General features: G+C 41.2%; 1 protein-coding gene and 2 long non-coding RNA genes across 3 annotated transcripts; all 3 read left to right on the top strand.

Moving 5' to 3' along the window:
* Window positions 1–16: 16 nt before the first annotated feature.
* Window positions 17–559, top strand: LOC113470040. Its single transcript, XR_003393252.1, has 2 exons — window positions 17–130; window positions 493–559. It is a non-coding gene; the product is annotated as an uncharacterized LOC113470040 (long non-coding RNA).
* A 386-nt stretch (window positions 560–945) lies between these two features.
* On the top strand, window positions 946–2,301 carry LOC103515494 (cell cycle control protein 50C). The gene is made up of 3 exons (XM_026828182.1): window positions 946–1,246; window positions 1,531–1,650; window positions 2,051–2,301. Exons 1-3 carry the CDS (start codon window positions 946–948, stop codon window positions 2,299–2,301), a joined length of 672 nt encoding a protein of 223 aa, XP_026683983.1.
* A 929-nt stretch (window positions 2,302–3,230) lies between these two features.
* Window positions 3,231–14,784, top strand: LOC103515493. The gene is made up of 3 exons (XR_541707.3): window positions 3,231–3,295; window positions 13,577–13,648; window positions 14,605–14,784. It is a non-coding gene; the product is annotated as an uncharacterized LOC103515493 (long non-coding RNA).
* Window positions 14,785–16,221: the final 1,437 nt, after the last annotated feature.

The following is a 16,221-nucleotide window of genomic DNA, read 5'->3' as shown; positions in this document are numbered from 1 at the left end:
CGATTACAATTTTGTAATCAAGTGTATCTCAGTAGAACAACCAGACAAGACATGTGCCCAGATTATAAACAACTCCAGACAAATGAACTGTACCTGTGAACTACAGTTTGATTTGAGTGAAGAAATTGAAGTAAGTTGACCACTTAAAGTACCCTAAGAATCACCTAAGTTGAGTGACAATGACCGTGGAACATGGTGGCTGAATAGATGGGTAATAAACTGAGAATAACACACAATGCTCTGCTAGCTGGCTGGGGGACTTTAAATATCAAATATTCCAGCCTGAATTTCCCATGCTAAATAAAAAGCAAAGGTTGATTATGAAGGGCATTCACTCGTAAAATTTGTACCCAAAGGCAAATGTCAGAACAAAGCAACCACCCTAGTTAGGGCTGTTTGAGAAGCTGACGAAAAACGCTGACCCCGTCTGTAAAAGGCAAAGAAGAAGAAGAAGATTGATAGTATAAAATTACAAAACTTTGACTGTTTCAGGGCAATGTCTATATTTACTACGGTCTGACCAATTTCTACCAGAATCACCGACGTTACGTCAAGTCCCGTGATGACCTTCAACTGGTAATGAAGTTTTAAGTGCACTTAAAATAAAACTCAATAAATATCTTCTATTTAACATTGTTGTTACACTCGGCATTTTCATTGATCAAAATTTCTTTAGGATGTCAGGCCAAAAAGTCAAATTGGGATAAAAAGAAAAATTCCGTTGGTCCTCATTTTTCCTGCTCTATGACTTTGAAACATCACCCAAGTAAGCGCAACTGATCTATTGAAACAACGGAGGTCTTTATAGTCCCGAAAGTGAAGAGAAGGACAGGATAGGAGAAAGCCTCCGAGAACGAACCTTATCTGTTTAGGATAGGTAAAGTTCACCTCGGGCGCGTCATAAAACCCGTGACTCAAAGAAAAAATCTTATCTGTTTACGGGAAATGTCGCCCTGGACGGGAAAACTAGTTCGGGTTATTAGACTCAAAATATGCGGCTATGCGAGACTCAAACCAATCGTCATTTTCTGCGTAGAAGGACGGTTTTCTGGACTTCATGTACCCCTTTTCAGTGGCCATGGAAATGCGGCTGAGTCAGAATTTGTCGAACATCAGCAAAATCTTCAACGACACAACTCCTTTACTCAGACGGCCACCCATTCATTCAACTTGCTACAGCCGTGTACCTTGGCAATGTACCTATCTGTCGCGCCCTGTGGTGCTATCGCCAACTCTTTGTTTAGTGGTGAGTTTTTGCTTATGTTTCTGAGTAGTATGTAGGTAATCCGAATAATTACCTTCTACCTATTTGTGAAATTATTGCATTAAAATTTAAAATGTGCTTTTAATAAGTAGGTAAGTACATATTGTGTAAGATTCATGTTTCAAAAAAAAAACTAATCTCGGCCAGTGCGGTGGACTTTCAATCAAGAAGTCGATGGTTCTAGTCCTAATCAAATAATAAAATTTATCTTGGTGTATAAATCGAGGATATTGTTGAAATTGTGTTTGATCTCCCTGTGTCAACAGACTCGTTCAAGATATTCAATGACAAGAACAAGGAGGTGCCTGTGCTTAGAACAGGAATAGCTTGGCCATCTGATAAAGCAGTCAAGTTTCATAATCCACCTGGCCCTGATCTAAAAGAAGGTGAGTTTTCTATCTGTCCCTTGAGGACGAAATTTAGACAATTTGGAACTTGATAAAAAGTCTTATCGTCCCGAAATCGAAGTGAGAAGGAAGACAGGATAGGAGAAAGCCAGCCGTTCCGAGAACGAACATTATCCCATCAGGATATAATAAACCCGCGGGCTAGCGCTTAAAAGGCAGACGCGAAAATAATGGAAACTTTCCACTTCCCCCGTTAATCCTTAACCGTCCTCTGAGAAGGAAGACAGGATAGGAGAAAGCCAGCCGTTCCGAGAACGAACATTATCCCATCAGGATATAATAAACCCGCGGCCTAGCGCTTATAAGGCAGACGCAAAAATAATGGAAGCTTCCCACTTCCCCCGTTAATCCTTCACCGTCCTCTGTGTCTCTTTTCCAGCATTCAAAAACTTCGCCAAGCCGACAGACTGGAAGAAGAACATCTGGGAACTGGATCCCGAGAACCCGGACAACAATGGGTTCCAGAACGAGGACTTTATCGTTTGGATGCGTACGGCTGCGTTACCCAACTTCCGCAAACTGTACCGACGTGTCAATCATGAGGTGGAGGGCTACAAGAGTGGTCTGCCCGCCGTCAAGATCAAGTTTGTATCTTGTGAATTGTTGTTCAGCATAATTATGTCCATGTGAATTGAATTCAAGATGAGAACTTGTATTTGAGGTACAATACCTGTTAGAAGGGCTTTCCTGCTCTCTGACGCTAGTACTTTGGGCTTTCTGTGATACAACCATTTAGTCTGAGCCCCGAGACAACCTTCTTACGAGGTATCCTACCAAACATAACACTTGAGCTGTGTCCCTGTCCACACATAGTCGGCGCCGTTGATCGACGAGGTAAATCTATGTTGGAGGCAGTTTGCGGTTTCAGTCAACATCAGTCGACGGCGTCGACTTTGTGTGGACACAGCTTAACAGACCGCTCAGACTCGGCGACTTTTTATCACTGGTAATGAGCGATTTTTTAACCCTACAGCCAATGGAGAAGCGATGAAAAAATCGCTCATCATAAGCGATAAAAAGTCGCCGAGTGTGAAGAGGTTGTTAAAGTAGAACAGGAAGAATTAAGTCAAATGTTATCTGATAAGGTGATAACAGAATCTAAAGCCATCAAAAGCTATTCGTTACCATCAGGTAAAAGGAATAGGAGCAGACAAAGGTATAAATGTCAAAACATTAATGTCCGAAGGCGCCAGAGGGGAAGTGATCAATCATCTCCTTCCCCTCTCCTCCTTTCTTTCGCATCCTTTCCAAATCCCTTCCCCTCTTTTGCCTTGTGGAAACCCCTTCTCTTCTTTTTCCCCCTCTTCTCTTTCCTCCACCATTTCCGGCATTTCCTTCTTGCTTCTCCTCCTTTTGCCTTCTGAAAAGGTATAACCTTCCCTTCTCCTTCTCATTTTTTTCCTTCTCCTTTCCCCTCCTTTGATGAAATATTCCGTTTCCTCCCGTCTTTCTCAGTTTTCTTTCTTCTCCTCTTTTCCTTGTGAAAATTCCCCCTCTCCTCCTCTCCTGTTCTTGTGAAAATACCTCGTGTTAACCTCGTTCTTTGAACGCTTTTCAACCCTGGTGCCATCTGTCTTATCCTTGGAGTTACCTTCCTCTTTATTCATCTCAAATGGGGCAAGGAGTAAGTAATCAGTTCTTAGTTAAAAAGGAATTTAGAAGTAAAATTAAGAATGCTTGGCCTGAATTCCCCTTGCTAAATAAATAGCAAAGGTTGAGTGCAAAGGGCACCGACTCGTGAAATTTGTAGCCAAAACCAAATGTTAGCCCAAAGCAATCACTCTAGTTAGGGCTGATTGAGAGGCTCGCCAATGGAGAAGCGATGAAAAAATCGCTCATCATAAGCGATAAAAAGTCGCCGAGTGTGAAGAGGTTGTTACAGTAGAACAGGAAGAATTAAGTCAAATGTTATCTGATAAGGTGATAAGAGAATCTAAAGCCATCAAAAGCTATTCGTTATCATCAGGTAAAAGGAATAGGGGCAGACAAAGGTATAAATGTCAAAACATTAATGTCCGAAGGCGCCAGAGGGGAAGTGATCAATCATCTCCTTCCCCTCTCCTCCTTTCTTTCTCATCCTTTCCAAATCCCTTCCCCTCTTTTGCCTTGTGGAAACCCCTTCTCTTCTTTTTCTTTTTCCCCCTCTTCTCTTTCCTCCACCATTTCCGGCATTTCCTTCTTGCTTCTCCTCCTTTTGCCTTCTGAAAAGGTATACCCCTCCCCCTTCCTTCTCATTTTTTTCCCTCTCCTTTCCCCTCCTTAAATGAAATATGCCGTTTCCTCCCATCTTTCTCAGTTTTCTTTCTTCTCCTCTTTTCCTTGTGAAAATTCCCCCTCTCCTCCCCTCCTGTTCTTGTGAAAATACCTCGTGTTAACCTCGTTCTTTGAACGCTTTTCAACCCCCTCTCCCCTCTTTTCGCTGGGTAGCTTTTACGTCACCCCTCGCTAGAACCTTTGAGATATCGTGCGACATGTTTGTACTGTGGGAGCAGAGAGAGAGAAGGGAGAGAAGTTTTTCAGTTTGATTCCATGTGTACAGGGAGGATGAGGAAAGAGTTTGAAATTTAGAATAGGGTTAATTTAGGGAAATTTAGAATAGGGATGAGGAAAGGGTTAGAAATTTAGAATAGAATAGAATATACCCTGCTTATACTGCCAGAATGAGACTGAAAAGTCCCTTTACTCCCGCAGTCTAATTGTGATGACACAAAGCGTGGTTTTACACCGACCGTGGTTGGTATTTGGATGAGTGACGCTTTTGGCAAGCTTTGTTTGATGAACGTGTGTTTAGCATTTCGAGTTGAGTGGAGGGTAGCGTGCCTGCCTTGTAAGCGTTGGGCCGCGGGTTGGATTCCGCTCGGGGCGAAATTTATTCTAAATAGATAATATTCATTCTCAGAAGTCTCGGAACGACTGGCTTTCTTCTACTCTGTCTTCCTTCACCGCTTTCGGGACGAAAAGACCGTTACATTTCCCTCTATCAAACCTCTTTTTTTTTAGAAAGAAAGAATAGCACTAACCAGTGTGTGTAGCTTAACTCCAAACACAAAAAGTCCAAACTGAGGCTTAGGTGTAGGGGCTAACACTAAAGGATGGGTTAAGCTTCTACAAATCAGGGTGTGACGTAACATCAGGGGCCACCCTGTATCTCGGTGTTACAAACAGGACGCAGAAGCTGAAGAAAAACAGGAGAACAAATGAGCGGAGGGTGCTCTGAAGTAGCGGTAAAAAATATACGGGGTTAGGTTAGAGAAAACAGAAGGGGGGACAGAAATCAATACGTAAGAGTTTTATATCAACACACATTCACTTGGGAAACAGGGGGGGGAGATTGCGAAAGAGGGGTGAGAAAAAAGGAGAGGAGGGGAGGGGAGGTGATATAAAAGATGAGGGGGGGGGCGAAAGAGAAAGGGGGGCGAAAAAACAAAAGGGCGAGAATTAAGGGGAAGAAAAAGGAAGAAGCGGCAGTGGAAGTTGAAAGTTGACTTTTATTAATGCTCTGATTTTTTTCTTTTTTTTATCTAAAGTTTTCTGTTTTCTGGTGTGCTCTTCTCTGTTCTCTTTTGAAAAGCATGATGAAATGATAATGGGAACGACAAATTGTATAAAAGCATGGAATTGTACACGTTTCTGATGAGGGTATGATAATGGCCTTTATTATTTAGATTTTATAGGTATACCTACCTGCTGACAGACCTGGGTTTTAGAGTAGCTGTAATGCTCTTTTTATCGATTCAAAAGGTCGATATGACAGGTACTTGCAAAAGACTATTAGCCCATAGCTTCTGGACACAAAAAAAACTTGCTTTGTTATCCAACATGCACATTGAGTTATCTGATAAATTGGTTTCGTCGGGAAAACTTCCTACAACAGAAAACATAAATGTATTGGTGGAGATGTCAGAACTCTTCTCTGTTTGAATGGATGAGAGATAGAGTTCTGGGTTGTGGTATGATTAATAAGCGTAGGTACCAATCATCCCCTCTCACACACCTTTGAATAATGGAATGCTTGTCACAAATGTCCTTCTTCGATTCATACATCTAGATAAAATTCATGACTTGACTTGGACTTGAACGACCGACCTCCAGATCCGAAGTCCACCGCGCTAACCATTACACCACTGAAGTAAATTTTAAACATCCCAAATGATATTCAATTATCCAGCTACTAAGCTGTCTGTCTGGTGACTTGAATTGGACTTGAACGACCGACCTCCAGATCCGAAGTCCACCGCGCTAACCATTACACCACTGAAGTAAATTTTAAACATCCTAAATGATATTCAATTATCCAGCTACTAAGCTGTCTGTCTGGCCTTTTCGGAGTCAATGCTTGAACTTGTTACCTTTGACATTTTAATGCAAAAGTTCGTAGGTAAAAACGCCCACAGATTTCAAGGCAAAGGCCTTTCTGTTGAAATTTCAAAGCAGTGATCCGTGAGAGAGCAGAGAGACTAATTAAGTAGGTACCTATAACAAGACTTTCCGTGACATTTTAATGCAAAAGTTCGTAGGTAAAAACGCCCACAGATTTCAAGGCAAAAGCCTTTTTGCTGAATTTTCAAAGCAGTGAACCATGAGAGAGCAGAGAGATTAATTAAGTAGGTACCTATAACAAGGCTTTCCATTTTGCTATCAAATTTGTTAACTTTTATGACTGAAGGTATGTAGGTGTTATGTGTAGGTAACGCGTGGAGGCATCTACCTACATGTTATGTTATTTGACTCGGATTTCGATTGATTTTACTTCGGACTGTTGTTGGAATTGAGCTTATGTTTACCAGGGGAAATTGGGCAGTTTCTAATTAATGTTTTTGAGCATGATGTAATGACGTCTTGTGACATCTTTTGATAAATCGTCTATCGATATAAGATTCTAATTTCTACATAGATTGTAACATTTTATCTTTGAATTGCCAGCTGTAGAATCCTAGAATTAACACAAATCGGGCCGTCCCACAAAACGCACTTTAAACAAAGATACAGAAGTGGAGAAGTAGAGACTATGTATAACTACGGTTTATGGCTGATGGAAAAGATTGGCTAGTTAAATGTGGCTGCATCCGAATCCGGTCCATCATATGTATCTCTCGTATTCACGAATACTACGAATGTGTGTCGCTTTTCGCTGTTTCTACTCGCGGGAAACCTGAAACCTGTGATGTGTAACCCACAAACCTATTTCTCCACAGCGGGAAACCATCTGCTTCCACCATTAGCGCCGACCTACGCCAACGTTACGTCAGAAAGGTCTCCTTTGTGAGCAATTAAGCCCTCCCTCCCACTTGACATGGGAACGGAGGGGAAGCGCCGACCTACGCCAACGTTACGTCAGAAAGGTCTCCTTTGTGAGCAATTAAGCCCTCCCTCCCACTTGACATGGGAACGGAGGGGGAAACGATTGCCCAGCCCCTCCTTCCGTTTCTCTTCGTCCAAGTTGAAATTTTTTGTAACCGCCCCCATGTTTTCGACTTCTTCTTCTTCTTCTTCTTCTTCTTCTTCTTCTTCTTCTTCTTCTTCTTCTTCTTCTTCTTCTTCTTCTTCTTCTCTTCCTCCTTCATCATCTTCTTCACATTTTCACTTTTTCCTGTTTTCTCTTGAACCACATGACCGCATGATGGTATTGGCCCGTTTCCCCACCTCAATAGTGAAAGGGGAGGAGGCAGCATTGGAACACCCCCGCCAACAAATTGGCCTTTCCATGACATTTCCCCGCTTTCGCCTTCAAAGTCGCCAGATTTGTTTGGTTGCCCTTTCGGACAGAAAATGCTCTTGCGAGTGGTTCGGCAGAGCGGCCTACGGTGACGCGGCGGCATGACCCCTGAAATGATGAAAAGTACTTAATTTTGACAGAAATTACGGGCTTCAGTGCAAGCGGAGATGCACGAAAAACAAAACGTCCTAAAAATGGAACACCATAACACGATCTTTGTTCTTTAGTAGGTACATATTCTCGAGAAGCGAACTCTAAAGAGTCTTGGCAACTCTCAAATATTCTTGTAAAACATGTGAGTCTGCACGTCTGTAGTACTCTTCTCACTGTAGACCTGGCCCTAAATCAGGGTCTAGTCTGCCTCCCAGTGTGGTGGATTCACTTCCTATTCTGCATTCCTCTTTGGCTGCGGGTTCCTTTGATGTCATCATCCCCTCCCCTCTCCTTATCATCCGTTTTGTTTTGCTCTAGAGTTTCATCCGTGGTTTCCCCCCGCATCGTTCTGCTGATAATCAGTTTCATTCATAAAAATCGTTTGTACTCTCTTTTACAACTTCTACTACGTTTACGACTCCCGTTGACCCGGCCCGGTTCATTCATTGATTCACAGTTTGACGTTCACGAAATATCGGATGCCGTGATGATAAAGTGTTCACTCCCCAGACTCCGGGGTTTATGAGTAATTTGAGAACCTTGCTGTGCGTTCAGGTTTAAATGTAGTAGGTACCTACTTCTCTGATAGTGATACTGATACCATACTGAGAACCTCTTGGTGTGAGTTCAGATGTAATGCCAGCCACTCACACTTAGACCGTGTGAGGACCGAGGACCGTCAGACCGTCTGAGAGGCCTGGGTCTGAATTTTCCGCCACACACGTTTCGACTGTCTGACGGACTCTGCGCGAGAGAAAACATGGTGTATCTAATTCTCAAGGTACCTTGAAAAAAATTTCAAAACAAATCGATAAAAAATAAGTACAGCTACTTTCTCTCCTCCTCCTCCTCCCATTGGCATGTAAGCTATCATGTAGACAGGACAAAATGAAGTATTCGGAGGACCTGCAAAACAACCAAAGTAATTATTTCCATTAAATCACAAGTTGTTCAAATAAAACCAACATTCGATGCAATAAAAGACAACAATTAAGTACCTACTAAAACGTAACAAACAATTAAGTATTAAGTACTGAGAGCCGCGGTACCTACTCTGTCGTCAACTTGCTCTGCAAATTCCAAAGATCAACTTCTTCAAGTTGATGGTCATTCTTCTCGGATTTTTAATTATCTTTCGGCCCAAAAATGTGAATCAGTTCGCGGCCATTGTAAGCAACATAAAAGAAACTAGTTGCTAGATCGTTCTACCTTGGTGTATCTATGTTCGAGACGGTCTGTATAGATGTATATTAAATTCTTGAGCAAGTAAAGTTACTTGTATTGTAAATTCACTTAGGATCGAGGTTAATATCCTGGACTTCATGACTAGTGCTCACTGCGCTCTCAACCAAGGTTGCTCATTGTTCACTCATAGATGTTTCGTGATTACTCTTTCGAATTAGGAAACGAATGATATTGAACTTGAGTTGTTGAAATTTTTAGTCCGTCATTAATTCATACTATTGTATAGTTGTATACTCGAAGAAAGAAAAGATGTTGAGTAATCATGGTGATACATATTATTCGGAATTTTTTACCGTCTTATTTTTGGAAACGGGATATATTTGGGGTGAACAGTGAGACTTGATCACACTATTAGGTATACGTTGAATTAAGAAGAAGAAGATACTCGTACATCGTATAATTCGTAGGTATACCATTAAAAGTAGTTATGTCCTATACTCAATATTTTCCCGCGTCTCAGTGGAAATTATCAGGATAGGTATTATATACATTAGTATCAAGACAGTAGAAAACTGACAAACATCAGGAAGCGTTATGTCTACGCAAGGTAGAAACCATGACAAGTGGAAACCCTTACGTGACCATAACTGTGTTGATATCTGATATTTAGAAGCACAAATGAGAGGCATACTACGGGATGGGCATGCTACGACACAGGCAACATGCGTCTAATGTAGCAGTTGTTTCATTGCTACGAAATAAAAACGGTGGCGGAACACTCATCTTTAAAAAAAAAAAACTTTTACGTGAGTCTACTTTTAAGTCTAGAGGTTTACCTGCACAGTTGTACTTTGCCAGGCAAACCGTCAATGCCCGATGAACGTTAGCTTGGACTTTAGCGCGCCAAGGTCGTGGGTTCGATTCCTACCCAGAACGAAATTTATACTAAATAAATGAGGTTCGTTCTCGGAACGGCTGGCTTCCTTCTATCCCATCCTTCTTCTCTCTTCCATTCCAAGTCAGTGAGCCTCCTGTTGTTACAATTTTCTCTACCAAATAATGTCTTGGGGGAAAAAGCCCTCGATTTCATAAGTTTTCTTCAAAATATGGCCCAGGTTCGGCTCTCAGACGAGAAAGAAATCTTCACTCTGAAATGATACAACGGTTAATGCCAATGGTAATGACACACTACAATCATTATGGATACTCCAGATACACAAGATAAGTTCCAGTTAATGACTATAATTATGTGCATAAATAAACCAATTATGTCACACAAGATTTACATACGTTTCTATGTACAACCTCTGCTCTCTACGATATTTACATAACTATAAATAGTATTCAACAGTAAACTTTACTGTTTTATATGTACCAGATTGTAAGAGTATGTACCATTGTATGTACTATTGTACTCGTACGACCACGTATTAATGTACCTACTATTTATAAGACGGGGTACCTAACGTACCTTTTTACGGACATTTTGACGTGTACATGCGCTTAATGGCCCATCTATGTTGACATCCAATAAGACCATCTAGTGGACATTGTAATGGGACTAATGGGTCGTCTAGTTGACATCCAATGGCCCATCTGATTAACGTTTAATGTTCCCATGAGTTGACGTCTCTGGGGGAATTATGGTTGCTGGTCTCTTGGTACTGAGGTTGTGAGTTCGACAGTGAGGGATGCCAATAGAGACTACTGTTTGTTTGTACGACCGAATTTGTCGTAGAATAGGAATCTGATCTGATGTAACCACGCCATAATTCGCTTGCGCACAAACAAACGAAGCGGGAGTCATGAATTATGACGTCATCGCCTACGGGAGCGTATGCCGTGACGTCAATGTCTTTTCGCTGGGTAGCTTTTACGTCACCCCTCGCTAGAACCTTTGAGATATCGTGCGACATGTTTGTACTGTGGGAGCAGAGAGAGAAGTTTTTCAGTTTGATTCCGTGCGTACAGGGAGGATGAGGAAAGAGTTAGAAATTTAGAATAGGGTTAATTTAGGGAAATTTAGAATAGGGATGAGGAAAGGGTTAGAAATTTAGAATAGAATATACCTACCCTGCTTATACTGCCAGAATGAGACTGAAAAGTCCCTCTACTCCCGCAGTCTTAACTAGATCTTGTGTGATAACACAAAGCGTGGTAACACACCGGCCGTGGTTGGTATTTGGATGGTTGACGCTTTTGGCAAGCTTTGTTTGATGAACGTGTGCTTAGCGTTTCGAGATGAGTGGAGGGTAGCGTGCCTGCCTTGTAAGCGTTGGGCCGCGGGTTGGATTCCGCTCGGGGCGAATTTTATTCTAAATAGATAATGTTCATTCTCAGAAGTCTCGGAACGGCTGGCTTTCTTCTACTCTGTCTTCCTTCTTCGCTTTCGGGACGAAAAGACCGTTACATTTCCCTCTATCAAACCTCTTTTTTTAAGAAAGAAAGAATCGCACTAACCCGTGTGTGTAGCTTAACTCCATACATAAAAAGTCCAATCTGATGTTTACGTGTAGGGGCTAACAGCTTTAAAGGATAAGTTAAGCTTCTACAAGCCAGGGTGTGACGTAACAACAGGGCCACCCTGTATCTCGGTGTTACAAACAGGACGCAGAAGCTGAAGAAAAACAGAACAAATGAGCGGAGGGTGCTCTGAAGTAGCGGTAAAAAATATACGGGGTTAGAAAACAGAAGGGGGGACAGAAATCAATACGTAAGAGTTTTATATCAACACACATTCACTTGGGAACAAGGGGGGAGATTGCGAAAGAGGGGTGAGAAAAAAGGAGAGGAGGGGAGGTGATAAAAAAGATGAGGGGGGGGGCGAAAGAGAAATGGGGACGAAAGGAGGCGAAAAAACAAAAGGGCGAGAATTAAGGGGAAGAAAAAGGAAGAAGCGGCAGTGGAAGTTGAAAGTTGACTTTTATTAATGCTCTGATGATTTTTCTTTTTTTTTTATCTAAAGTTTTCTGGTGTGCTCTTCTCTGTTCTTTTTTGAATAGAATGATGAAATGATAATGGGAACGACAAATTGTGTAAAATGGATTGTACACGTTTCTGATGAGGGTATGATAATGGCCTTTATTATTTGGATTTTATAGGTATACCTACCTGCTGACAGACCTGTGGGGTTTAGAGGAGCTGTAATGCTCTTTTTATCGATTCAAAAGGTCGATATGACAGGTACTTACAAAAAACTATTAGCCCATAGCTTCTGGACACACAAAAAAAAACTTGCTTTGTTATCCAACATGCAAAATGAGTTATCTGATGAATTGGTTTCGTCGGGAAAACTTCCTACAACAGAAAACAAATGTATTGGTGGAGATGTCAAAACTCTTGTCTGTTTGAATGGATGAGAGATAGAGTTCTGTGTTGTGGTATGATTAATAAGAGTAGGTACCAATCATCCCCTCTCACACACCTTTGAATAATGGAATGCTTGTCACAAATGTCCGTCTTCGATTCATACATCTAGATAAAATTCATGACTTGACTTGGACTTGAACGACCGACCTCCAGATCCGAAGTCCACCGCGCTAACCATTACACCACTGAAATAAATTTTAAACATCCCCAATAATATCTACATCTACTTATCCAGCTACTAAGCTGTCTGTCTGACCTTTTCGGAGTCAATGCTTGAACTTGTTACCTTTGACATTTTAATGCAAAAGTTCGTAGGTAAAAACGCCCACAGATTTCAAGGCAAAGGCCTTTCTGTTGAAATTTCAAAGCAGTGATCCGTGAGAGAGCAGAGAGACTAATTAAGTAGGTACCTATAACAAGACTTTCCGTTTTGCTATCAAATTTGTTAACTTTTATGACTGTAGGTATGTAGGTGTTATGTGTAGGTAACGCGTGGAGGCATCTACCTACATGTTATGTTATTTGACTCGGATTTCGATTGATTTTACTTCGGACTGTTGTTGGAATTGAGCTTATGTTTACCAGGGGAAATTGGGCAGTTTCTAATTAGTGTTTTGGAGCATGATGTAATGACGTCTTATGACATCTTTTGATAAATAATCTTCTATTGATATAAGATTCTAATTTCTACGTAGATTGTAACATTTTATCTTTGAATTGCCAGCTGTAGAATCAACACAAATCGGACCGTCCGACAAAGCGCACTTTAAACAAAGATACAGAAGTGGAGAAGTAGAGACTATGTATAACTACGGTTTATGGCTGATGGAAAAGATCGGCTAGTTAAATGTGGCTGCATCCGAATCCGGATACTGTCTGTCTGACATATGTAAAGTAATTTTAAAAGGTCGAAAATTCAATTTTTAATTGCCGTTCTAATGAAAAAGTTCAAAGAGTTGTGACGTCAGATTTCACGTCAAAATGCGCAAAAACGCTTGCGCACAAACAAACGAAGCGGGAGTCATGAATTATGACGTCATCGCCTACGGGAGCGTATGCCGTGACGTCAAACTTCACGATTTACCGCTATTTTTTAAATCGATTTATCTCGGGCTCTAGAAGTCGTAGAAGAAAAAGAAAAATTCCGTTGGTCCTCATTTTTCCTGCTCTATGACTTTGAAACATCACCCAAGTAAGCGCAACTGATCTATTGAAACAATGGAGGACTTTATAGTCCCGAAAATGAAAGAAGGACAGGATAGGAGAAAGCCAGCCGTTCCGAGAACGAACCTTATCTGTTTAGGATAGGTAAAGTTCACCTCGGGCGGTAATAAAACCCGTGACTCAAAAAATCTTATCTGTTTACGGGAAATGTCGCCCTGGGCGGTATTCGAACTCGCGACCAAGGCAAGCGCTCAACTAGAAGGTCTTGTGTGAACATGACACCTATATTCTAAGTTCTTCATTCATGTCATGTTACAGTACAATGGAAGTGATCAATGTATCTCCGCAAACCTCATACCAGTAGTCACACTATGACATCATACAAATCACGTAAGTAACTCATGACAAATAAGTAACCTACTATATTGTACTTTATAGTTTAAATAAATAAAGTGGTGCAGTATTAAACTGTTGAGATAAAGGGACTTCATGTCCTAATTCGACAGTCTAAATAAAGCACTAATACTAATATTTACTAATACTAACTCATGACAGTCATGACAAATTTAAGGGCCTTGAAGTCACGGAGGTTTTACCCTCTATTGGGCAACAAGCCTCACATTAACCTCACTCAGCCTGAGTGGGGGCCAGAAAAGTCAACAGCACGCTTTTACTCAGACGGCCACCCATTCATTCAACTTGCTACAGCCGTGTACCTTGGCAATGTACCTATCTGAAAAAAAAAAAATGATTCCATTGCAACGAAACAAAAATTGTGAAGTGTGCATAAAAAAATGTGGGGGAAAAAAAACCTTCATAAAACATCCATGAAAAAATTTCACCCGATTACATTAGTTTTTTACTTTCCTTCCTATAATTAAGATAAGGAAAGTAAAAAAAGAAAAGTTTTCTATCATGGGGACTACATGTCCTAATTCGACAGTCTAAATAAAGCACTAATACTAATATTTACTAATACTAACTCATGACAGTCATGACAAATTTATGGGCCTTGAAGTCGCGGGGGTTCTATTGGGCAACAAGCCTCACATTAACCTCACTCAGCCTGAGTGTGGCCAGAAAAGTCGACAGCACGCTTTTACTCAGACGGCCACCCATTCATTCAACTTGCTACAGCCGTGTACCTTGGCATGTACCTATCTGGAAAAAAAAATGATTCCATTGCAACGAAATAAAAATTGTGAAGTGTGCATAAAAAAATGTGGGGGAAAAAAACCTTCATAAAACATCCATGAAAAAATTTCACCCGATTACATTACTTTTTTACTTTCCTTCCTGAAAGTAAAAAAGAAAAGTTTTCTATCATATTTATTTTATTTTTTCAGGTGACCTATTTCGTCAAGCACGGGTCGCAAGCTGCCGCACATGTTCAAATATTCTAGTCTTCAATGTAAGCCTGAGTCTCAGGATTGCGAGTCGCTTCACATGCGACTAATGTTAAGAAAATCAAAAAGTTCAGACTTACTACTGCAGTGGTTGACGCACTGAACTCTGGTACTGGAAGTTGGTGGTTCGAGCGATTGCGAGTCGCTTCACATGCGACTAATGTTAAGAAAATCAAAAAGTTCAGACTTACTACTGCAGTGGTTGACGCACTGAACTCTGGAACTGGAAGTTGGTGGTTCGAGTCCAAGTCAAGGCAATTTTTGCCTTGCGTAGCGGAGGAAATTTGTGTCCCATAGAAGCTGGATGCAGTCCGAAATAACGCCAAATATCTCGGACGGTCACTCCTCTAGGTACCAACCGTGCATAACGTTGCTTAACTTCAGTGATCCATTGAGAATTGATACATTCAATATCGCCTTGTCGATTCAATATTTCAATAGAAACATGTAGTCTTATTTATTTCATTTCGGGTGACATTCATGCAATACTATTTTGCAGAAGAAAACCTTCATACCTAGGGTACAAAATCGTTTTGACTCGGATTTCGATTGATTTTACTTCGGACTGTTGTTGGAATTGAGCTTATGTTTACCAGGGGAAATTGGGCAGTTTCTAATTAGTGTTTTGGAGCATGATGTAATGACGTCTTATGACATCTTTTGATAAATAATCTTCTATTGATATAAGATTCTAATTTCTACGTAGATTGTAACATTTTATCTTTGAATTGCCAGCTGTAGAATCAACACAAATCGGACCGTCCGACAAAGCGCACTTTAAACAAAGATACAGAAGTGGAGAAGTAGAGACTATGTATAACTACGGTTTATGGCTGATGGAAAAGATCGGCTAGTTAAATGTGGCTGCATCCGAATCCGGATACTGTCTGTCTGACATATGTATCTCTCGTATTCACGAATACTACGAATGTGTGTCGCTTTTCGCTGTTTCTACTCGCGGGAAACCTGAAACCTGTGATGTGTAACCCACAAACCTATTTCTGCACAGCGGGAAACCATCTGCTTCCACCATTAGCGCCGACCTACGCCAACGTTACGTCAGAAAAGTCTCCTTTGTGAGCAATTAAGCCCTCCCTCCCACTTGACATGGGAACGGAGGGGGGAACGATTGCCCAGCCCCTCCTTCCGTTTCTCTTCGTCCAAGTTGAAATTTTTTGTAACCGCCCCCATATTTTCGTCTTCGACTTCTTCTTCTTCTTCTTCTTCTTCTTCTTCTTCTTCTTCTTCTTCTTCTTCTTCTTCTTCTTCTTCTTCTTCTTCTTGTACTTCTTCTTCTTCTTCTTCTTCTTCTTCTTCTTCTTCTTCTTCTTCTTCTTCTTCTTCTTCTTCTTCTTCTTCTTCTCTTCCTCCTTCATCATCTTCTTCATATTTTCACTTTTTCCTCTTTTCTCTTGAACCACATGACCGCATGATGGTATTGGCCCGTTTTGCCCACCTCAATAGAGAAAGGGGAGGAGGCAGCATTGGAACACCCCCACCAACAAATTGGCCTTTCCATGACATTTCCCCGCTTTCGCCTTCAAAGTCGCCAGATTT

Source organism: Diaphorina citri, unplaced genomic scaffold (genome assembly GCF_000475195.1).
Source record: "Diaphorina citri unplaced genomic scaffold, Diaci psyllid genome assembly version 1.1 scaffold1353, whole genome shotgun sequence".
In the NCBI taxonomy this organism is placed as follows: Eukaryota; Metazoa; Arthropoda; class Insecta; order Hemiptera; family Psyllidae; genus Diaphorina; species Diaphorina citri.
This window is presented reverse-complemented; position numbering and strand designations above follow the sequence as displayed.